This window comes from Lissotriton vulgaris, chromosome 1_1, assembly GCF_964263255.1.
Source record: "Lissotriton vulgaris chromosome 1_1, aLisVul1.2, whole genome shotgun sequence".
In the NCBI taxonomy this organism is placed as follows: Eukaryota; Metazoa; Chordata; class Amphibia; order Caudata; family Salamandridae; genus Lissotriton; species Lissotriton vulgaris.
This window is the reverse complement of record NC_141685.1, coordinates 1,566,607,059-1,566,632,516: the sequence shown is the minus strand read 5'-3', so window position 1 is coordinate 1,566,632,516 and position 25,458 is coordinate 1,566,607,059. Positions and strand designations below refer to the sequence as shown.

The 25,458-nt window shown below is 45.9% G+C and overlaps 1 protein-coding gene across 1 annotated transcript in view; it reads left to right on the top strand.

The window, feature by feature from the left end:
• Nucleotides 1-967: 967 nt before the first annotated feature.
• SDHAF3 (succinate dehydrogenase complex assembly factor 3) overlaps nt 968-25,458 on the top strand; it is a 54,607-nt gene continuing 30,116 nt past the window's right edge. Inside the window, exon 1 of the mRNA XM_086918069.1 lies at nt 968-1,359. Within this exon, the coding sequence (XP_086774195.1) occupies nt 968-1,351 (384 nt within the window). The 3' untranslated portion in view covers nt 1,352-1,359. The remainder of the gene's footprint in view (nt 1,360-25,458) is intronic.

Sequence of the window (25,458 nt, the reverse complement as noted above, 5' to 3'; positions counted from 1 at the left end):
AGTGGCAAATTGGGCCTCCCTCCACGCTTTTGCGAAGCATTACTGCTTAGATTCCGAAGTGAGGAGGGACGGCCACTTTGCGTGTTGTGTCCTCCAAGATTTTCTGGTATAGAGGAGTGGACACCCTCCTCCGGGAGTGGGGACTGCTGTGGGATTCTATTCACAAGGTGAGGAATCCACTGGCAGATGTGTCCATCAGAAGAACAAATTACTTACCTTCGGTAAAGATTTTTCTGGTGGATACAGTATCTGCCTGTGGATTCCTCACATGCCCACCCGCCTCCCCGTTGTTCACTCTTCTATACCTGTAAGTATTTATGTTGTATTTTACAGTGGAAATGTTTAATTGTTTTTTACCTTTGGAATTGTTTTCACACTATGTGTGTTGGTTCAAATACTGTGTATTTTGTATACTATACTTGTTTACGTCGGTCCGTCCGTGTGCCTCAGGGGCACGGAAAAAGGGGCGGAACTGACATCATCACGCCGATGAGGCCCTATTATGGATCCAGTGACGTCAGCTGGGTCGCGAGCGGAGTCGTACCCTCTGTGACGTCGTCCATGACCTCACCGGCCTTGAGAGCTACAAAAAATTTCCGAATGGCTGCTGTGCAGGGGATATTCACAAAGTGAGGAATCCACAGGCAGATACTGTATCCACATGAAAAAGCGTTACCGAAGGTAAGTAACTTGTTCTTTTTAAGACTTTGAAACTTGTGTTATTTCTTTACATATCCATACCACATCAACTTGCCATTTAATTACAAATATGTACATAGGGATGATGTTTCCTGGCACAGTAATGCAAAGTTTTAAATGCAAACATTGATCTATTGCAGTAATTACCGAATGCAGTTAGCGCTGTACAGCCAGCTCTGAAGCTTTCAACTCACTTGACTGTGGATTGCAGTACAGTCTCTGACTTTGAGGAACACAGAAGTGCCTCTGCCAGTTCCAGCTGTGTGATATGTCTACTCCAGTGTTGCACGTGCTCCAGGTGAGGTCACTGTACAAGAGGATCCTGATGCTGCACAGGGCACTCCCCCTGGACCTAAAAACTTTAGGAGATCAGTATGTAAAGGATGAATTTAGAAGGCATAAAACTGTAAACCCTACTGAAGCCAAGCGGTTCATGAAGGAATGGGAGTCCTACGCGTCCTTGTTGGCCCAACAAGCCAAAGAGAGGTTGAGCAATCCAGTGGCAAATGTGGTCTTTGGAAATAGTCTCCCAGAGCAGAAACTTGAGGACCTCACAGAAGAGCAGCTTGGGCAGTTGTACGAACTCATGCAGGAGGCCACCAAACCAAACAGGCAATTTAATATTCTCGATGACACAGACCAGAAAAAGTAAAGCATGTGGTAAATAAAAAATGAATGTAGCCTATTTCTTATTCACTTCACTCCTTTCTATGCTTAAAACAATTATTACAATAATGTTTGAAATCTGACAAATTTCTTCTTTTTTTTAAAAACACTTTATTTATTTTGTATATATACAAACAATAAGGCAGCCACATAAATCCAGTTATAGCATAGGGTAAGTAGCTAGAAAATCCGTAAGGAGAGCAAGTACATGTTCTTCCAGGTGGAGCATGAAGGGGAAAAAGTACAGTAGTTGAGCTACTCCGACTGTCATAATTATTGCAACATACCATGCCAGTAGTATACCAATCTATCCTGTCCGATTCTCACACCGATCCTCACACCGTCCATGTTTACAAACTTTCTTATTGAACATGTACAGCATCACGTAGATCCTCTTAATGAGCAGCTCCCACTCAACCATTTAAACTAGTCCACCCCTGTCTCTCCCATAAAGGTCAACGCATTCTTATTAAACAATGATGGGCGAACCCATCATGAATGTGATGTGGTGTGAATTAAAAATATCTCTGAGAATCCTTGCCTCTTCGTATTTATTATTGGCGGCTCAGGATATGGTTAAAAGGTATGTGTGATGCAACTAAAAAATAATTAATTATCTTGTAGTTGGCTATGTGGTGGGTCTACGTTTCAGCCCGCAGGGGTATGTAGGAGGGGCTTTCTTCAGGACCGTGAAAATAAGTGGGTGGCAAAAGATGTGGTGCTACGTGAAAAATGAAAACAGTAAAATGAGTACCTACACACACGCTAAGGTGTGTGGACTGCGTGTCGCCGTACTTACGGGCACGTATGAAAAAAATTACACTATGGTTGATTGTGGGTGGCCGATTCGGGGCTCGGGAGGAGTTCGCTCCTCTGAAAACCTTATGTCTCAGAGCAGACCCGTTTGGAATTTGGTCTTGTCTCCCGTCATCCCGGATTCTCAGAGATATTTTTAATTCACACCACATCACATTTCTGCACCACACCAGCTCCGTTGTAATCAGGCGGCGTAGCACAACCGGGGGGGCATTCGGCTACCCGGTTGAGAACCCAATGATGAAGCATGACACCAACCAGGTTGGTGTGTGAGGGGTCTTTTATCAAACCCAGTGGGTCCCAAACTTCCTACCAGTGATAGTACCACACATAGTTTGGGTTCCTCCATCATTGTTTAATATACATTACACAGGGGATATGGACGCACCCCTCCCTTCCCTTGCTCTCCCATTGTATTCTACATCAACGCATTCATAACCAACAACTGACATGCAAATCTAGTACACTTGATACGGCCCCATATATTCCGTGGTCTATTGCATATCGGCATGAGAGCATTATAGGTGTCTGACTTTGTGTTGCATTAGGACATGTTGGTGTGCTGTTCCGACATCGTTGGCAAAGGGCCCTCCATTCATTGCATAGCGATTCTCCGCCTCGCCAATTAAAGGCCCACCACCACCAGCCATTGAAATGTCTTTGACAAATCACAAACATATCCCAGTAAAGCTACCAGTGTTGTCTCTGGCAGCAGTACCTCCACAATATCTTGCAACACTTCAAACACTGCAGTCCAAAAAAGACAAACCCCAGGACAGAACCAAGCCAGGTGCGCAAAGCCAGCCCCCTCGACTCCACATCTCAAGCAGCAATCATCATCTCTTAGCCCATATGTAAGTAGTCACACAAGGGTGTAGTATACTCGGTTAAGGTATTTAAAGTGTACCAAGCGGTACCACCCATTCTGCGAAATGGTTTATGTTACAGAACAGCAATATGTCCACTGTTTCTCTGTAATTTCTATGCCAAGGTCGTCCTGCCACTCCTGCCGTAGCTTTGAGAGCATTGGGTCTCCACTTACTCTCATGAGCTTATGTAATGTCGAAATCCCCCGGCGGGGGAATTGAGTCTGCAATAGGTACGTCAATAAGACCATCTCATGTGGTTCAGATATCTAGTCCCCCAGTAGTGTACGTAATGATTGCTGTGCCCGGTCATAGTGGTATGTGGTGAGTAGTGTTCTATCAGGAGTTTTTGATTGGATTTGTTCCCAGGTACGATTCAACCCCTCTGTAAAGAAATCACCCTTGAAGTGTATGTTAAGCACACATAATACCTGTAGTACTGCCCTATCTTCTCCCAACGGAAAGCATTTGTTTTTCCCACAGGATATATCTTGTAACACGCATGAGGTCAGTAGTATGGAATCGGTGTAAATACAACAAAACGGTTGTCGCCTGCACACTGTTAGTCCTAAATGTCTAAGCAGTGCTCACTCTTCTGGTCAACCGTAATAAAACCCAAATTTAACAATATATGCTACTACACAGGTAGAGAAGCAGAGTACCCTGAGGTATACAAATCCAACCTCATAGAATTATATAATGCTCAAGCATAGATCTTGTTTCCTTTATAGACATCGTCTTATATGTGAGACAGAAAAACCAATCAATCAGGAGTTTGTTAAAGCGCGACTACTCACCCGTGAGGGTCTCAAGGTGCTAGGGGTGAGGGGGGGGGGGGGGGGGTGCAGGTTCCAGGTTCCATTCCATCAAGGAGGGGGTCTGTCGAAGAGCCAGGTTTTGAGGTTTCTTGCGAAGATGGGGATCGATGTTGTCTTTATGAGGTGGAGCGGAAGGGCGTTCCATGCTTTGGCCGCGAGGAAGGAGAAGGAGCGGCCTCCCAATCTGGTCTTTCTGGTACGAGGGACCACGGGGTAGGAAAGCTGGGCTGATCGCACGGTTCTTTGGGGTGCGTGGAATTTGAGTCGGCTGTTCAGGTATGCTGGTCCGGTGCCGTGGAGGGCCTTGTGTGCGTGGGTGAGCATTTTGAAGGTGATTCTCGCCTCGACGGGGAGCCAGTGGAGTGTGCGCAGGTGCTGGGAGATGTGGCAGTGTTTTGGCAGGTTGAGGACCAGCCTTGCGGCGGCGTTCTGGATGTTCTGTAGCTTGCGGATGAGGTTTTTGTTTATTCCGGCGTAGAGTGCGTTGCCGTAGTCGAGTCTGCTGGTGACCAGGGGGTGAGTGACTGTCTTTCGGTGTTCGAGGGGGATCCATTTGAAGGTCTTACGAAGGAGGCGGAGGGTGTGGAAGCAGGAAGATGAGACAGACTTGATCTGGCGGTCCAATTTGAGCTCGGAGTCCAGGATGATTCCCAGGTTGCGTGCATGGTCTGTGGGGGTTGGCGGGTTTCCGAGGGCGGTGGGCCACCAGGTGTCGCTCCAGGCGTCGGGGTTTGGGCCCATGATGAGTACTTCTGTTTTGTTGGTGTTAAGTTGTAGGCAGCATTTGGCGACGGCTTCCATGCCTTCTCGAAAGTTGCGTCTGGCGTGTTGGGCTCGTTGGATAGGGAGAGGATGAGCTGGGTGTCGTCTGCGTAGGACACGATGTTGAGTCCGGAGGTTCTGACGATGGGGGCAAATGGAGCCATGTAGACGTTGAAGAGCGTCGGGCTGAGGGAGGAGCCCTGGGGGACTCCGCAGGTGGTAGGTGTGGGGTTCGAGAGGAAAGGGGGGAGTCTGACCCGCTGCGTCCTGCCGGAGAGGAAGGAGCAGATCCAGTCGAGGGCCTTGTCCTGGATTCCTGCATCATAGAGTATGCGTATTAGGGTGCGGTGGGAGACTGTGTCGAACGCCGCTGATAGGTCGAGGAGGATGAGGGCTACTGTTTCTCCTTTGTCCAGTAAGGTGCGGATGTCGTCTGTTGCGGCGAGGAGGGCAGTTTCCGTACTGTGGTTTTTTCTGAAGCCGGATTGGGAGGAGTCGAGGATGTTGTGTTCTTCAATGAATGTGGCGAGTTGGCTGTTGATGGCTTTCTCGATGACTTTCGCTGGGAACGGGAGCAGGGAGATGGGTCTGTAGTTTATGAGGTCGGTGGGGTCCACCGAGGGTTTCTTCAGGAGGGGGTTGACCTCGGCGTGTTTCCAGTCGTCGGGGAACGAGGCGGTCGCCAGGGAGCGGTTGATGGTGTGGCAGAGCATGGGTGCGATGGTGTTGGCGGCTCTGTTGAAGATGTGGTGGGGGCAGGGGTCCGTGGGGGCCCCTGAGTGGATTGACTTCATTGTCTTCAGTGTGTCTTCGGTGGTGAGGGCTGTCCAGTCATCAATCGCTGGTTTCCGGATGTCGGGGGTGGTTGGTGAGGGTTCAGTGTGTTGGTTGTCTTCGTCGAAGTTGTCGTAGATGCTCTTGATTTTGTGGTGGAAAAAGATGCTGAGTTTGTCGCAGAGGTCTTGTGAGGGAGGGATGTCGGTATACTCGCTGGTGGGATGGGCGAACTCCTTGATGATGCTGAAGAGTTCCTTCATAGCAATATACGATAGGTAGTCCGACACAGCCTCATCATTATGTGCAATTCGTGAGGTGAACAACTCATCGTAGTAGATACAAAAATGTTCTACCACTAACTTTACTCCACGAACCGGCTCCCCTTTTTCATCATGTACCAGTGGCACTTCATTTTCTTCCCTGTTAGGATGGACTAGGGCCGCCAATGTGACACTGGGTATCCATATGCAGTAGCGTATTTCCCTAAGTGTGTCATCTAATTTTGAGCCAGTTTGTTGTATTCGTCCAACTTAACCCTAATCTGTGCTAACACCTGGGGCTCAGTCCCCACATGAGAAGTGTTCTCCAGCACAGCTAATTCTTCCTCCAGCTTCTACAATTGGTCTCTAATGGATCTGAGCACAGTAGCCTGCTTTGAAATGGTAATCCCACGAATATAAGCTTTAACGGCCTTCCAGATAGTGGCCATACAGGACACACTCCCCAGAATAATGCAAAAGTAGTCATCTATCGCCTGCTCCAGTTCCTCTCGGAACACTTTGTCCAACAGTGAATATTGCAAGAAGCGCCAGGTGAAATGTCTTGGTTGCATATCCCCAACTTTCAAAGTCAATTTCACTGGTGAATGATTGGAGTATGTGCGAGGCAAATGCTCACATTGGCCTATAAAGGGCAATAAGCTACTGGAAACCAGTCAGAAGTCAAATTTGGTATGAATGTCGTTAACAGAGGATTAATAAGTGTATACCCTACCCTGTGGAGAGCGTGAACGCCGGGCATCCACCAATAAACTGTCCTCAGTGATTGCAGCTATAGAGCGGGCAGAGGCTGATGGCTCCCCTATATGGGCCTCTAGACCGATCCAATTCTGGGGACTGCACAAAATTAAAATCCCCTTCCATAGCTGTGTTTTGTTGCCATAACTCACTATCTTACTGTATAGGGAGTAATAGAATTGCAGGACACTGTAGTTGGGGCCATAAATGCCTATTAGAAGCGCATCAGAATGTCCTTTACGGCAACAAACCATTACATATCTCCCCCCAAAGTCTGCATAGACTTCTTACAGTTGAATGCTGGACCCCCGACGTGCCCACACCAGAACACCCTTGTGCATGAGAAGTACCCCCCGCAGCTATGCACGCGTCCCTCATACTACGTTGGGAAAGCATCCCGGTATTGGGTGCCAAGTGTGTTTCCTATAAAATAGCTATGTCTATTTGGTGACACTGCAGGTACAATACAACCTTTCGTGTCTTTCGATTGTCGTTCAGCCCTCTGACATTCCAAGTTAAAAAGCTCAGCTGGCTCCACATGCAGATGGTAATTCTGTAGTGTCTTTCTCACCTCTTATCTCCCACCCCACTCACAAATAAATCAACGGCGTTTATCAGCAGTACCCTCCATATCCTCCTAGGACTGCATTTTAAAAACAACGATGAATGTAACAGTCCCTCCTTCCCCTCCCTTACCGTGTCCCCAATGTTTGACACATTATATTGTAACCCACCCTCATAGTCCCCCCCCCCCCCAAGCCAAACAGTAACAGTAAAACATTAAACGATTTTATTGCACAATTATTTAAAATCATTGCAATATGCACATACAAAAAATTACTGTTTGGGTAAAAAAGAATTCAAATCTGTTAAAATAGGCTGCCGGATTGATGGGAAGGGAAATGGGAAGGGAAAACAGAAAAACCAAAGAAATATCACTTAGCGGGGCTTAAAATTCAAGCTTAATCAAATGGTTGAGTCCAGAAATTAATTTCTATACAAGAATGACTGTTTAAGTAAAGAGAGAGTTCCAGAGGATATTTGGTCAAATTGGTTTTTACTAACGTTTATCTCAAGCATATTGTTGTTACAGTACTGAGCCAGAGAATTGAGCAGTCTTTGGAGGCCCACCTGAGTTTGATCTAAAAGAATGGTATCGTCTGCGTATTGCAGGATTTGGATTTTACTTTGACCGATTCCTGGGGGAAAAGCTCTGGATTGGCACAACCATTCCGGTAGGTCTGCGAGGTATAGGTTAAAGAGTAGTGGTGCAAGACCCAAACAATATAACCCACACAAAAAAGTATGGGTCACACATGAGACTGACATTACCTGAACGCCACTTCATGGCCAAATGTTGCAAGTATGCTGTCAAACAAATATGTCATTGCACCCTAGTATAAATTGTGCGTAATTAGCATGTAACTTACCCCCGGGGACCTAGTAATATTGGACACCAGATGAACATAGAGAACTGTATCACAGCATACCCATCATGCACACCACAGCATAAATTAAGATGTGCATCGAGTGAGTAGTTAGCTCAGTGACCCCCCCCTCCCTTCCGTCCCTCTCCACTCCAATTAGCAGGATCATACAGCAGTACAGGCACCTATTCCTCAACAGACCGTTACACCCGAAGTACACAATGCTCGCAGTGAATCAAGTATCTAAAACAGTAATAGTTCAGTGGCAAAACAGTAAGCAAATCCATTAGTCCTACTGATCAAGTTCGCTGGTGGAAGTCTGGTCATCTGCTTTGTGTTCCAGTACACGCCTATTAACCTTAGTTGCTGCAAGCTTTTGGGGTTGTTGAAAATACTAGGCTTTCCCTCAACCATTACTCGTAGTCGCACTGGATACAGTATTGCTTAGTCCATGTTGACCTCTTGAAGTTTCCGTTTCACCGGTACAAACTGTCTCCTCGCTTCTTGCACCCGTGACGTGATGTCTGTGAAGAGTGAAAGTTCAGATCTCTCATAGCGGAGTGTTTGGAGCTCCCTGGCGCACAGCAAAGCTGCATCCCTGTCTCTGTAGTTAAGCAGTCATGCTAATATTGGGCGAGACAGCACATCTAGTTGCTGGCTGCGGGATCAGCCTGCGATGCACACGCTCTGCTATGAATTCGATTGAGAAGACGTCAATACCCAGCAGAATAATAAGTATGTTCTCCACGGAAGTCTCTATGTTCCCCGTAGCAGGGAACTCGGCCAGGCCCACTATGCTAAGATTGTTCCTTCTTGGGCAAGCTTCCAGATTCGGCCTGCTGATCCTCCGCTTCAGACACTCTTCTTTCAATCATATCTAGCCTCTCTGCATGTTTTTCAATTCGTTCAGACATTCGATCCATGATTTAAGAAAAGGGGGCAATTTTGCCATCAATAGTAGCTAGTCTCTGCTGCATTGTTTGCAAGATTTGTCACCGGTCTCCCCCAAGATCAGGCTCCGGGGTGCCTGCATCTTGTTCTGGTGGCGATGTATCTTCCTCATGCGCCCTTGTAGACTTGCTCTGTTCAAAATGCAGCTTGGTTAGACTTTTATCAGGCTTTTCCATTGAGGTTGTCAAATGCGCACGCACACTTAATTCGGATAGTGTCCCACAATTGTGTCTGTACAGTCCAGTACGGTCCAGAGTCCGCAGCACCGTCTTCTCTGAGCTCGGGTCTCACTCTTCCAAGCTGTTAAATCCACAAAACAATAGGCCATGCCCGAGGGCTGTCCATCAGCACCTAATCCAAGATCCAAGAAGTACCTGTTATGGTGCCCCAGGGCTGCCGGTCTGATCATCCTCCAAGAAACCTGTGAACCACGTCAAAGGGATGCAGCACCTCTGTGTATTGCAGCAGGGGGAGGCAGGTCCTCCTCCCTATGTCGCACCCTCCACAGCAGTCATCTAGGGCCCAGCACTAACTCCACACCCACTGACTCTAGCAGGTTGGCGGGTGGCTCTCTGCCAAATCTTTTACGGGCGGTGACGCCAAAATGCCTCCCAGATTCGGTCGTCGCTCACCAATATGCTCCTCCCGCATATCCGCAAAGGAGGACGTGCCTCCCAGCAACACTTCGGCCCAGCAGACAGCCCCCCACGGTACTGGAAGGAAGCACAGGCTGCAAGCTCAGCCTTAACTCTCCAGGCCCCGACGCCAGCAGGCAGTCCGGGTCGAGGTGGGCCTTTCTCTTCACTCGCTCCTCCTCTTCCCCCACAGGGCCTGAGAGGCCGCCCAGCCACCGGTCGCCGCCAGGGGTCCTCACCAAGCAGGTTATAGTCCCATGGTTGCCGGCCCATCCAGGCCACGCGACCCGCGTCACCGGCACCGCTGTACAGGTAGGCCGCACAGGCCGCCCAGCTCGTCAGCATTCATAGGGACACCCAGGTTAGGTCGTTGGCAGCTCTGAAAGTCTATTTAAATAGTATTAGGTGCACTCAATCCAGTGCCGCCCACAGTTGTTTCATGCCTCTGGCAATGTCAGCAGATTTTGAAGGATAATAATGACAGCTTCGGGAGCTCGCCTATGCAGCGGCCATCTTGAGGCCCGGCAAACATCACCCTCGTACACACTTCTTAGTATAATAACTTGTTCCCCAGTATGTATCTTCAAGTCATTTTTGGTGAGAGTACGATCACCATACAGCCACCTTTACTTTACTCCGCCTTAAACACATATATTTCATCAGTCTTCGTGATAACCTGATCATGGCATGGGTCCACAAATCTAGGCTGGAATTGAAGCATTCAAGAGTCTTGTGTTTTTTTTGTCTTTCTTGGGATGGATTATGTCGTTCTAGCATTGCAGGTCACAAAGATTTCTACAATTCTAAGTAAATGTGTGGAATACATCAAAGGAACACTTCACTAACTAACAGTTTGCACCTGGCTTCTCACTTTACTTTAATTAGTCTTTATTCGATATATTTCAATCATAAAAGACATTTTACAAAGAAAAAAAATTTGTTGTTTTTAGTCCCACCCCCTCCCCCCAACCCCACAGAGGTACAGGATCCACAATGATTTGGTACAATAAAAAGCATGATTAAAAGTCTCCCTATCTCATCCTATTTACATTTTTACATAATCTTAAAATATCTGTTAAAAAAAGAAAAACAATTTCTTTTAAAAAGAGTTTAAAAAGCTAAATTCATTAGTACCAAGATACAAAAATAACAATTACTTATACAGCGTACATAGTTAGTCATTAATTAATACAGATTGCCAATTCAAATAAACACAAACAATAACGGCAGACAGTAACAATCCTACAGTTACTCCAGACTCATTTTGCGTGCCCGAATTATCCACATCCAGTGGAGAAATTTTGCCATGGCTATAACAACGGGCTGAGAGGTATCTGTTCTTAAAATCCTAACAGCCTCGTTTGCTGTTCTTAAGCCTAACTGGATGCAAATTGGTTTTAGCCATGAACATCTAGGCAAACAACACATGTCCAATGTTTTCATTATGATCCGGACAGAAGGGGCACCTTGAGGTTTGTACCTTATTCCATTTCGCTGTTAGGGCATTTAGAGGTAGTGTCCCCACCCTCAGCTGATGGTACCTCTTCCGGTCCCCTGGGACCGTGATCCAGTCCCAATAGAATTCTAGGGCCGGAGTATGCTTGAGCTCTAAGTAATCGTAAGTAAAGGAACGATCAATATGATTCCTAAAACACTTAATCTCTAGCAGCACCAATAAAGCTCAAGGAGTGTCTTTTTAGGTGGAAATACATTATTTAGAGGATCATCCCACAGTTGAGATAACCCAAGTGCCCTATATAAGAGTTTAACCTCTCTCATCCAGACTATCTTACAGCCAGTATCCAGGGTTCTCACCTCTAGGAAGCCTTGGGCATATTGGGAGAGTTCTGGGGTTACCAATAACCTTCTCCAGTAGGCCACTGTTCTATACCTGGCCAAATCCACAAAACTATAGAATCCCAAATCATAATTTAAAGGTATCAATGGGGTTGACATAGGTAAGCCAGTAATGTTGCGGAGAAATTTGTTCTGTGCTACCGTCAACTTAGTAAGGTTACTGGACCCCCAGAGTTCAGCTCCATAAAGAACTGCTGCTCCAACCTTAGCATTGTAGATTTTTAGGACAGGTCTAATTGGTTTAGAATGAGATGAAAAAAGCTCCTTAGTGAGGGCACCTGTCAATTGAGCATGTTTTGTGGCTAGCTCATTAGTGTGCTGTTTCCAGTCTAGATTATAGGACAAATTGATACCGAGGTACTTAAAGACCTGGGTCTGTTCAAGCTGGACCCCGCCCATAGTAACTCTACCTCTAATGTGTCTCCGTTTGTGCATAACCATAAATTTTGTTTTGCTTGTATTAATAACAAGTCCATGGTCTGTGCAAAACGATTCAAAAACCCCAATGGCCCTCTGGAGTCCCTGCTGGGTCTTTGATATCAGCAGGGTGTCATCCGCAAACATCAACAGGGGGATCAGTCTTCCTGCCAACTTTGGGGCATCTGTGGGCTGATGTTCAAAGTACCTGATCACCCTGTTGATGTATAGCGAGAAAAGCGTTGGTGCGAGTACGCATCCTTGGCGTACTCCCCTCGCAATGGGGAATTTCTCAGTGACACTACCTTGCTGATTCCACCGTACTTGTGCAAAGTTATTTTCATGCATTCTGATCAATAAGGACAGAATTTCTTTTGGGATACCCTGGTCTTGTAGAATATTCCACAGCTTGTGGCGGGGAACTAAATCAAAGGCTGATTTTAAATCAACAAAAGCCGCAAAAAGCATCCCACCCCCTAGTAAAACTACGCGCCAATATAATAAAACAAATCTAAAAACTTGGTCAATGGTACTAGTATGGCTACGAAAGCCAGCCTGCAGGGGTGACAATATATCCTGGTCATCTATCCACCCATGTATTCGCTGTAATAGTAATCTTGCCAATACTTTCTGTATACATGCGATCAGGCTAATAGGCCTATAATTGCCTGGATCCGAGCATGCCCCCTTTTTATAGATGGGGATGATCTCGGCTCCTTTCCAGGTCTCAGGAATAGGCGAGCCCTTTGCAATAGCATTGGCTAACAGCTGGATATAGGTGGCCCATAGGTCCTTGTCGTGCATAAACAAGTCTGCGGGGATAAAGTCTAGGTTCGGTGCTCTGGCTTTAGGTATATTATTCAGTGTTTTTAAGACATCATCTTTAGAGAAGAGTAAGTGGCTCGTTGAAGTATCTACTAGGGCCACACACTCCTCTTCACCACCATCTTTAACAGCAAACTGGGTAGCATAGTGGGATACCCATGCTTCTGGTAACACATGATTCGTGGGTTCTCCTCTTATGGCCCCCCTTCCCCATTTGACAATGTTCCAAAAGGGCGTCATAGATCTTTCCCTACTAGCTGCAAGGAGATCCCTCCAGTAGCCTTCCTCCCAATCCCTTTTTGCACTAGTTTGCACTATTTTGTACATAGTTCGTGCCTCCCTTATCTTGTTTTTATCTTTAGTTTTTACAGCGTCTGACAGGGACCTATAGGCAACCCTACAGGTTTTATCATACCACTGATCCTCCTTTTTGGTTGGCCTACGCTGCTTCTTCTTAGCTTTTTTAACAAAAAATAGTTTTAATTTATTAAAAAATTCATCATGGATCCTACTAATTTCAAATATCGGAGTATCCTTATCGGTTATACCCTGAACTTCTCTGATGGCCTGGGTTGTTAAATCCCTCAAGGCTATTATACTTTCCTCGTTGGCTGCACAAGTTGACCATCTAATGTGTCTTTGATCATTTGAGAGGTTTATTTGGACATTTTCCCTCTGTTCCTCTTTTGTCACCAGATCAAACAGTTTAAAAGTTAAAATTAATGGGTCATGGTCACTTTCCGCCCTTGACTCAATCCACATGTCAAGAACATTAGCCCAATTCTCTTTGTTGGTCAAGATGTAATCAATACGACTATGTGTAGTTCCATTAGAGAAGGTGGGGGCGCCCTGTTTGTCTGACCCTGTTCTTCCATTAGTGGCCCGCAACCCAAACTCGACACATAGGACTTTTAACTGTAAGGCAGCCTCAGACCATTTTTTAATGGGTATCAAGAAGAGCTGAGGGATTTCCCAGATGTAGTCCTCTTCAGTCGTGAGGTCTACGTCCTGGTTATCTAGTGGTTCAAAACAACAATTAAAATCGCCACCAATGATAATGTCAGCATTTAAACAATGTTGTTTCAATACGGAATCCAACTGATCAACCGCCTCAGTAGGTTTACCACCTGGTAGTCCCCTAGAGTAGATGTTAAAGATAAAAAGATCCTTACTGGACGGTCGCTGTAGCTTGACCAACAATATGTCGGAACTATTGGTGCCTATTTGAAGAACTGAATGATCGTTGTTCTGTTTAATCCATGTCACCAAACCACCTTTATCCCTTCCCCTTAAACTCGGAGTGGCTGGAATGAAAAAATGTAAATATCCTTGAATTGGATCTGGGTCTAACTGCCAAGTCTCCTGAAGAAGGATTATGTCCTTTGTATCCAGGAAAGTTAGCAAGTCCTGTGATGGTATCTTATTTTTTAACCCTGCAACATTCCAGGACACTAAGGTATGCTGGGCAGTGGCATTGTCATTGGTAGATTTAATACTACTAGGTTGGCCCTCCCACTGTTGCTGGGTGAGATCATATTCACTTATATTTTTCCCAATTACAGCCAATTCAGGAGATAAATTTTCATTTAACTCATTTTTCTCATTATTATCAACATGGTCAGAGCATTCATTAAAATTGTAAACATTATTCATGGCACCAAGGTCACCCTGTATATTACTTGCATTAATCAAAACATCAATTAATTCAGTATTTGACTGGGTTTCCATTTCCCTGCCAGCTTGATCACCAGTAAGAGTTGTAAAATCTTTAGAACTTCTACCCAGTCAATCGCAGTCATTAAGCCCTGATAAGGCTTCATATCTGTTGCCTAAGACCATGCCCCATTCATTGGGAGGAGCCCTTGGCTTCTCATCTTTCTTCACAAACCAACATTATCCAACCCAAGCCCTTTTTATTTTCCAGCTCCTCTTATCATGACAACCCTCCTCTTTCCCGACTGTTGCCTCCTACTCAGCATTGGCAGGATCCACTTTTTGATCATATCCAGTTTGACCAAGACCCAGATTAGAACAAATGTTCTCATCAAGCTAGACTGGTCCTGACAGTCTTCTCACTCTGTTCCTTTCTGGGACTTGTGAATGTGCCCCTAAATGTTGATTGCTTCCTAAGCTTATAGATGACATTTTTTGTACGAGTTGAAGACGGAGAGAACACCATTGGGATATTTGCTGATTTAGGAGTGGGAATTATAGGGAGCAATATCTGTGATATTTCTGAGTGCATGGAAGGCGGTGATCGGGCTAAGCATTTCATGGATCATGACTTATCTTATTTCTATTTGTATAGTGCCAACCACGTATGTTAATGCATCATAGCATATTCTCTTCCCAACCAGTCTTTTATGTGGAATTGAGAAGGCCCTTGACCGAGGAACCATTATTTATATCAGGGGTCTCCAAACCGGTCCTGGAGGGCCGGATCCATGCCAGATTTTTTGGATATCCCCATTGAGATACACGTAGTAATTTTAAAAATCTGGCATGGATCCGGCCCTCCAGGACCGGTTTGGAGACCCCTGATTTATATGATATGTCTGTGGTTGTTTAGTTGCGTGTGCTTAGGAGAGAGGTTGCACAGTTTGTGGGGGCTTGTGAGGTTAAGCCGAGCATGATGGGTGTAACAGGAGACAATGTAGTCTTTTTTTCTCTTCTTTTTTTAAGTGCTGGCATAAAGAAAGCTTTAACAGTGTTGCCAGCCTCATGATTTCCAACAAAAATACCTACATATAGGATGCTTTTATTCATTGTGATCCTTCAATTGTCACTCACATTATGCTCCTTCCCACCGTAGTACACAATATAGGGCAATCCACTTCTGCCACTGGATACCTTCAATTTGAATGCCTGCATTTTTTGATGCACATGTATACATATACCTAAAAATTAAATCTACAAATGTTAGAGATTTGGAGGCATTTGTATTTTGCAATGATTTCTAAAAAGAAAAGTAGCAAATATGTATGCAAATGTATATGTTGAAGCCACGCCTCCTCTGCTTTGTGAAAGTCATTTGAACACTTGCATCTGACTCAAGAGGGACACCAAATCACTACTTGAGTTACTGCAACTTCATGAAAAAAAATTCGGTCTTTGGCATGTGACTCAAGGCACTTTTAATAAACACTATATATTTAAATAAATCACTGAAAAAAATCAAGGTTAAAGTGACATTATAGTTAGGTTTTGAAGCAAGATAATAACTAATGTCATTAAAACATTGTAATTCACCAGTTATAATTTACTTAGCCTTGGGCCCCTGCCTTTTATTCTAATGATCTCACATGTTACATCACTCATGACATCTCAAATTACTTAGTTTTTGAAATCCTAGACTCCTTGTGACCCCATCCTATAGGGTCTTGGACTTGAAGTAATTCAACGTGCTACACATGTGGACAATTTTCTGTTCGTCTTAATGAGATGACTCTCCTAAAAAATTCAAATGACCTGCAATTTTAAGTAAAGGGGTTGATTAATATATGTTTGCTACTGAAGGGACACCTCTGTCAACCTTCTGTTATTTGGTTTAGTAAAATACACGTTTCACATTTTGGCGATGGACACAGTGGCATACAACGCTAGAGTCATAACCACACGAGTGTCAGATAAACCACCTCTAACTTGGACACTCGAACATTCTACATTATTCAGTAATCTGCTGCTAAATCTTTTGTGGAGTTCTGGAAATAAACATTGACTCACCTTATAGAGGTCCTTGCTCCCTAGAATTTGTTTATACCATTGTATTACAGCTAATTAACATCAGCACTTGCCCAGATATCCACAGGTGTGTAATCTTTTGTCGACAGAAGCTTTAGCCTTCTCACATATTCTTTTTTGCAAAAGACTTTGGCTTTAAGTCTCAACATGCTTTGAAACATACCACTGCAACCCACTTCTGATGCTCTTAGCCTTTTTCTTGCTTAACATGGTGTAATACTTGTAACCCAAACTTTAGCGATTTGTCAGCTGTGCACCATATAATTTTCAACATGTTCAATTATACTTGCATCAAAGGCTTACAATAATTATGTGTTATGGACAACGCATGTACACTCATTAACTATGCTGTGTAGGGCTATGGTGTTATCAGTGATCTAATGAGTGATTTCTTCAATTATGTCATTTGAGATGTTACGAGTGATGCCATTAATGATGGCATTTAATGTGTCCTGAATGGTGTGACGTGAGGGCATTAGTACTGCATCGGAGGGGTGCAAGTTATAGCTAGTCAGACAACTGGGGAATTTCAGTGGTTTTGTTTCTTTAAATGTTAGTTTTTATCTTATTTCAACACCTAACTACAATGTCACTTTAATCTTTGCTTTTTTCAATATCTTTCTAGGGTTTTTCAACATAATCTAAGATCTTTTTACCATATCTAACTAAATTGTCACTTGAAATGTATTATTTTTTTAGTATGTGTCTGTTTTTTAACATAAGGAAATATCTTATTACCATACCTAGCAATAACGTCACTATAATGTTTCATTTCATATCCAGCCAACTCCCCCACTGTGCTCGGCATTCAGCTGTGCTCAGCGGTGGATCAGCTCCCTGCTGCTCATGGTCTTCAGGTGTGAGCAGTGAAGGGTGCCCAGGGCCTAATCAGCTCAACACCGGTGGGTGGCTGACTTCCACTGCACATTGCCAAAGTCTGTGTGCAGTTGTTGGTTGCTGCAGGGTCTGGGTTCCTACCAAGCCTGTCAGCCAAGATGCCACAGACAACCAACCTTCGGCCAACCTCGCACAGGGCAGCTAACCCCGTTGCTGTGCATGGACTTAAGTGCATTTTTTAAAATGTGTACTTTTTCGATAGGGACCGTGGTACCAGCAGTCAGGTTTCCCTCCCATGGTCCCATGCAAATTTCCCCAGAGGTACCTTGCATGGTACCTCTGTACCATGGGGGTGAAGCTTATGTAGCGGCTTCTGCAGGTGTACAATGGTACTTCAAAGGAGGGCCGCACTGGAACCTGTGGGTACCAAAGTACCTGCGTCATGATTTGTTTTTAAAAACATTTTGGCCCCTGGGGTCACTCTGAGTCCCCCTTGCAAGTGTCCTGTCCCTGTCTTACCCCTTTATGCCTATTTTTTTAAATCCTTTTCAGGACACAGGGACTAAGTCCCTGGGTCTTGCAATCACATCCTTAACAATTTTCTTAGGGTTACAGCCAGCCAATCAGATCGTTTAGTACTGCAGGATTGGTCCTGCGGTAGTGAAATGGCCGACCAAAGAAAAAACTTCCTCACCTAATCAGAGGGCCCTTTTTTTTAAACGTAAGGTACCATGGGACTCGAGTGGGACAAACTATCCAGGTATAACTAACTTTTTAATACATTCAAGCCCATTTGAGCACCTCTTTAAAAACTAATTTTAAAACTGAACGAATCTACAAAATCACAAAAAGCATATTTTCTGAGTAAAGTTCTGACTTTTTGCCAAATTTAATGGTTGATATGGTTGATAAATATCTTAAAAGCAGTACATACAATAGAAATTAAAAAAGATATACAACAAATATATATAGGTATACATCCTTGAGCTAAAAAAGACAATAAAACATTGGAATATATACAATTAAAAAGGATTGATTTTAGTATGTCCAGTTAACACCTTGGCTGCTAATGGTTTTCCCCTCCTGTGCTGAGAGGCTTTGAAAGCCCATTATTCATGACGAGCTCAGCTCGTCATCAGCACAGCTCCACTGTGCCTCATGACGAGCTGAGCTCGTCATGAGCATCGAAGGGGTTAAAAAGGAATTAAATGGATACAGAAAGCCTATTTAATCGGATCAACCAAGACCATTTTAAAAATGTTGAAACGCCACATACTACTAGGGGGGTGGTATTTGTAAGTAAGATGCGAAGGGCCACTGAGTATTGGCGGGTGCCAAATGATCTGCAGACAGGTTTAAGCCAGCGCTTTCTTGGGTTGCAGTAATCTGGACATTCAAAAAAGATATGGGCAACCGTCTCCACCCTCTTGGAACATAGGGCACGATAGGGGAAGTGCTGGGAGGTAGATTTCCATCTCGATGTCAAATAGCCCACTGGTAGAGTACCCACCCTAAGCCTGAAGTACAGAGCCCTATCAAATGCGAATTGAAATCAAGTCAAGATAGGGTTCGTAAGCCACCACGTCTTTAATTCGTAAGAAAGCTGCGGTGGAGTTACAGTGGCGTGGGTTGCTAATAAGTTTAGAGGAGACCCAATCCCAGTACAATTTCTTTAAGGTGGCTTTGGGAGGGGCGGAGCGAGTAACCCATGCTTCGCCCAATCCCAACTCCCCCAAAAGACTTTTGATATCCCTCAACAACTTTATCTAATGCCAACCCCCCATAGCCATCACCTCGGACAGGCCCTCAGCATATGAGGCGAGTTCTGGGACCCTCCACAAACGAGCCCATAACAACAGGGGCCGTAATCATGCCTGATCTTCAATCGGTCTACATCCCAAGTCTAGTAACCCAGGGACTGTGGGTGTGCTCAAAGGGAGAGCCATTAGATCTTTCAAAAATTTGCTCTCCACTTTGGCTAGTATCTCCAGATTATAAGTACCCCACAGCTTAGCCCCATATAGTGCAGCGGTGACCCCTCTAGCTTTATATATGTCAATAACAGGGGCCATTCAATGTTTAGAGGAAGAACAGTGTTCCCTAAGTAACACGCCACCCACTCTTTTATGGCTAAGTAACATTTTGTTAATGTGCGGGGACCAGCTCATGGAGTCACTAAGCCGGATTTCCAGGTAGTCAAACTCTGCCACTTTCTCCAGTGGACAGTTATTCAGCACCGGTGGACGCCCTGGTTTCCTGGGGGGATTCATGACCAAATATTTGGTTTTATCGATATTGATCACCAATCCCCTCAGGGAACAGAACTCCTGAAAGCGGTCGAGAAGCTTTTGCAGGCCTTGGGGGGTCTTAGAAATGAGGAGGGTGTCGTCCGCAAAAAGCAGAGTAGGAATTCAGATGCCCGCCAGGGAGGGTGCATCGGCCAGTTCTTGTTGTAGATACACCACCACCCCATTCACATACAAGGAGAACAGGGTGGGGGCTAGCACACATCCCTGGCGGACTCCCCTGCACACCGGGATCCTATCTGTCTTTTTCCCCCTATGCCCCACCGCACCTGTGCGTAATTCCCTGAATGTAGTTTGGTTAGGAGCATCAGTAAGTTGGGGGGCAACCCCATGTTTTGCAGGACCCTCCACAATTCCTCCCTAGGTACCAGGTCAAAGGCAGTCTTCAGGTCTATAAAGGCCAGATAAAGACTGCCCTTGCCCAGCACCACCACCTTCCAGTGCAGGAGCATTAGTCTAAAGGCCTGTTCGATAGTTCCAGTTCCCGACCGGAAACCCGCCTGAAAGTCTGACAAGATCTTATTATCATCTACCCATTGGAGAAGCCTCCCCAGGATCGCCTTCCCTGCCACCTTCTGGGAGGAGTCTATGAGGCTTATGGGCCTGTAGTTGGCAGGGCAGTCCCGACATCCCTTTTTGAAAATCGGGACAACCTCCGCCCCTTTCCAGGAATCTGGTACAGGACCTCCCTCCAAGATTGCGTTCAGTAGGGAGGCGATCAACTTACCCCATTCCTTGGGGAAGGCTCGTATCAGGTCGCCCGGGATCCCATCTGGTCCTGCAGCTTTTAGTGGGACCAGGGTCTTTATTACAGTTTCGACCTCCCTAGCGGTAAAGGCATCGGAGAGGTCAACCATTACTTCGACCACCGTGGATGGAATGTCGCTGTTGCCCCCGCCAGGTAGGGAATACAAGGCCTCAAAGTGGTTGTACCAACTCAGGGCTGGAATGTTACATGTGACCAACGTGGCTACCGGCCTATCCCTATTCCTGACCATGTTCCAGAAACCCCTAGCATCCCTTCCTATACTGGCTGCCAAGAGGTCCGCCCAGAACTTTTCCTCCCACTCCTTCTTTGCTGCCTTCAATGTTTGGTAATAATCCTTTCTTGCAAGCCTGGTAGCTACTTGGGATTTAGATTTAACTGCACCCACCAAAGCTTTTTTCATAGTCCTACATTTCTTTGTGTACCAGCCCTGTTTGATAGGTGGTCGCTCCCTATTATTAGCTCCCATGCGCCCACCAGGAAGAGTAAATAAATTACTTAGTTCTCTAGTTAGATTGCAGAAAGTCAACGAGACCTCTTTAGAGACTTGGGAGGACAGGTCTAGTTTGTTTGAAGCTGCAAGCAGAAGACACCCTACGACTGCAACTTTCTCTGGGGATAGTGTAAATTTAGCCCACTTCAACCGTCGACCACAGTTAGAGATGTCGACTGCCTGGGGATTGGGGGCCATATGGGGGGGGGGATTTCCTTCTTCCCTTAAGCCACAGGGGAGAAAGAACAAGCGAGAGGAGATTGTGATCACTCTCAATAGTCGGAATAATCTCCATATCCCTCAGGTCACCCCATAAACGTACATCAAACAGGATGTAGTCTATTCTTGATGTGTCATTTGGCCTGTTGTAGGTATGGGCCCCTTTCAAATCTGATTTAGACCTCTCATTGACTGCCCTCAAGTCAAATTCCATATTGAGGGAATTAATCTGTAAAGCCACTTGAGTCCACCTCTTAATGGGGGGCAAGGTCAGAGCAGGAATCCCCCGCCTTGAGTCCTCCTCTTCTGTGCCTAATACATCGTCCGAGTCAAGGGGCTCAAACGTGCAGTTAAGGTCACCCGCCACCACGATATGGGACCCAGGGGCGCGCCGCCTAAGGAGATCCTCTAGAAGAGCAATTGTGGCTGATTGTGTACCACCCTTAGTTCCTCTAGCGTAGATGTTAAAGAGGTCCAAAAGCAGGACACCCCTAGAGTCCCTTAGGGTGATGTTGAGGAGATCGGGAGAATTAGGATGCTCCTCCACCTTGCACTCTAGGGAAGTCTCAACCCAGATAAGGAGACCACCCGAAGGGCGTCCCTTCCCTGCCACCGGGGGAACAGCTGTGACAAAGTGGGTTGAATAACCCACCTTGTGACAAGGCTCCCTGCACCAGGTCTCCTGAAAAATACAGATGGAATAACCCTCCACGAGGGTATTCCAATCCGGCAGGCCCAACTTCCTGTTAATACCCGTGACGTTCCAGCTGCAAATCCTTAAGACTGGATCCGCCACAGCTTTCTCGCCGCGGGATACGGTGCCAACTCTACCCTCCATCTGATCCTGGCTTCCTATTTTGCTGCCCCTGCTTGGTCTCCCATGGGACGCGTTATATCCAAGTAAAGTAATAGGCGGCATTGGGCTGTCGACCAAGATGTTACCCACTGCTGGTACTTTTGGGGCTGCGCCAACTTTGCCCATACTCTGTACCCGGGTAGCCTCCCCATTGTGAATGTTGGTTCAATATCCAGAAGGCCTCCATTCCAAACCAGGCCATATAGCACAGGGATGGAACTGAGGGCCCACTTGTTTACCATGGTGAGATGGACCACTACTCCATCCTCTATCAGGATATGGGCAAATGGAGATTGCAGCAGGCCTTGGATAGAAATAGGTCAGGTCTACTATGCTAATACTGGGACCACCATTTGTATCCCTGTGGTTGCAAATAACTTGTGCCACTCTACTGTCTTGGAAGTTAACTATCACACAATCCCCTTCAATTTGCTTTTTGCCATACCCCACCCACCCTACTCTTCATACTCCCAGGATCAGCCCGTCAACACCCCTGGGAAGTGGTCTGTTGTTTTTTAACCAGTGTAGGGTTTTATTTTTAAGTGTTTGGTGGGATTCGTATTGCCCACCCTTCAAAATTGGAACATTTGTAAGGATGGCAACATAAGGATGACAGTCAGGGGGCAGATTAACCGGGGGGCACTTTGGGGTGATTTTTAGCACAGAGCCTTCCGGTTTGGTGGTCCCAGATGTACTAGTGGAAGTTGGGACCCCAGGTATACTACTAGAAGATGGGATGGGACATACCCGACCAGAAACCTTACCAGAACCCTTCCCCTTTGTTGTATTCGTGTTATTGCCGGGGCCCTTCACTCCCGTCGGCTTAGTTTTACTAGGCTTCGTCCCCTGGGCTACTGAAGGTTTGGGGATACTCGTGGGTGCATGGGCAGTCAGGGTAGTGCTCACTGGGCTCCCCACAACACAAACGGCAGGAGCATTTTCAGACGCCTGTAGAATTACTGTGTTTACTGTGGGTGTTGTTGTGGCAGGAGTTGACTGCGGAGGGTCCGGGGTCACCCAGTTACCAGCTACCCCTCCCTGACCATCCTCCCTCATCCTAGAATGCAATTTCATAAGGGATTTCAGCGAGAAGAAGTTATCTAGGGTTGTCTGTTCAAACCTGTCCACCCTTTCCCCTAGCCCCCTTATTCTATCAACTATCGGAGACAGTAATGTGTTCATCATGTTTTCAATTTGCCCCAGTGTTATCTGGTCATGGCTGGCACCTAGTTCGCAATTAGGAGGGGGGGCTACACATACTTCGTTGACTTTAGGACCGGGATGGTTGCCCCTTTTTGCAGTATCGTTATTGTCCTCCAATATACCCTCCACCATTGTATTTCCTGTACCCCTACCTCCAAGCTTCTTCGATCTCTTATATAATTTGAAGAAGCTACCTTTACGCGGACTAGCAATCCTTTTCCTTTTGGCGCGAAGGCCGTTCTTGGTTTCCATCACCGGTATGGCCAATGGAGAACCAGAACCACTAGGAGAGGATGCCGGGCGTGGTGTGGGTGCTGGAGCTTCCTGGGAACACAAGTCTAATCCACTACCAACTACTGGAGCGGGGATGGGTTGCGCTACCAGGTTCTCCAGCCTATCAATACTGTCCCTCAAAGAAGCAATTCGTAACTGGTCAGATGTAGGGGGGGTGGGGTAGAGGGGACCAGAGCTGCATACTGTGACTTGACCTGGGCTAATGGGCCCAGAGAAGAGCGCTTTGGTGGAAGTTGTTCTTGAGAAAGGCGGCGCTCTGTCATTACAATCTCTTTCTCAATAACTGCAGCTACCCGTGTGATGAACTGGTCCATAGTTCCTATAATGGTACTAGGCCCCGCCTCTCCCCCTCAGGATTTTCCCCGAGCTTGTGGACATTGTTAGTAACAATGGGGGTATAGCAACACACTATACCTGGCAAAGTCCAACCCTTACAGCCGGGAGTAGCAGATGACAGGGGGGTGTCTCAGCCCAGCCTCCTGCAGCCCCTGACGGCCAAAGACGGCCCGCCCTTGTCCCGGGCTTCTCCCGGGACGCTCCCGCGCGCTCCCGCGCAGCAGGTAATGACACACGAATATACCGTCAGCAAGGGGGGCGGTGCTCGAGCCCGGTGCAGGTGTGTGCTCAGGGTGACTCCTGGGAGATGAAGTCCTGGCGATGTTGTACGCGCATCAGACTCGCGCTGATTCCCGCTCCTCTCCACAACTATTAGCAGATTCCTCACAGTTCGCAATTCTGCCCAGGGAGGATAGCAAAAGCTCCACTCCAACGATGTTCGGCAAACAACACCTGACGCTGCGGCACCCGCGAAGCGGGTGCGGCGAGGTGATTTAGAGCGTCAGCAGGGGGGCAGTGCTCGAGCCCCGCTGCAGGTGTGTGCTCAGGGTGACTCCTGGGAGATGAAGTCCTGGCGATGTTGTACGCGCGTCAGACTCGCGCTGATTCCCGCTCCTCTCCACAACTATTAGCAGATTCCTCACAGTTCGCAATTCTGCCCAGGGAGGATAGCAAAAGCTCAGCTCCAACGATGTTCGGCAATCAACACCTGACGCTGCGGCACCAGCGCATGAGAAATACATATTTGAGAGCCTCTTTTTTGGGACTACCCCTTGACGCATCGCTGCGAAACTTTCAGGAAGGAGCTGATGTGGATGCAAATTTAATTTTGTGGGAATGTTTCAAGCACATTTGTCAAAGGTGCCAAAATTAATAGAATTTTTCAACAAATATTTTTAACTATTGCTTTGCTTCCATAAAATTGACATTTTGATTCTTCCTACCACAGCATAGGGATGTGGTATTTAATATGAAAAACTGTGAGTATCGGCACACATGCATAGGGCCACTCAAATGACAGTTTGCTAAGGACAACCAGTGACTGCTAGTATCTATGTATACTAAGATGTCATCACAAGTCTTCATTGGTAATTAAGACCCTTATTAAATTTGCAAAATTGACTCATCATAAGCCAGCTCCGGTTTATCCTGTAGCAAACTAGCACACTTATAGCAAAAGTGTATATGTAAATAAGTTTCGCGGCCGTCAATTGTCTGAAGGACATGCAAAGCAGTTGTATCTGACTCGAAAGCGACATCTTTAATGACTTGAGGTGGGTGAAGAATTCGAGCATTTGGATCTGACTCAAGAAGGGCGCCTAGTAACCACTTTAAATGTTGCTGATTTCTGAAACACATTTCAGGCTTTTGTACGTGACTTTAAAGAGGCATCTCATAACATATTGAGGTATTGCAGTTTTGCGAAAGTCTTGTCTACCGCAAAAATAAATTATAGTAAAAAAATACATATATATGAAAAAAGCAGTTTTTATCCAATTTCTTCATCTACTCGTTTGCTCACCTGAGATTAACATTTTACTTTTTCCTACCACAGCATATGTACATGCTAATTTCCTATATTAATATGTATGCTCACATTTCTCTCCAAAGCATACACAGGTAACTGCAACTGTAACTGTAATTTGATGTAACTATGTAACAATGTTCTATGCAATGTCCTACCCCATGTAAAGTGCTCTGATACCTCCGGGTCTAGCCAGCGCAATATAAAACTTTTCAAATAAATAAATATGGCAATGGACCAGCACAATTCAGTCATAAATCTTCTTTGTTATAGTAGTAAGTATAAGTATAGTAGTAAGTATATTGCCAGTTAAAAAACAGTTTGCAAAGAATAAGGTGCCTGGCTCTTTA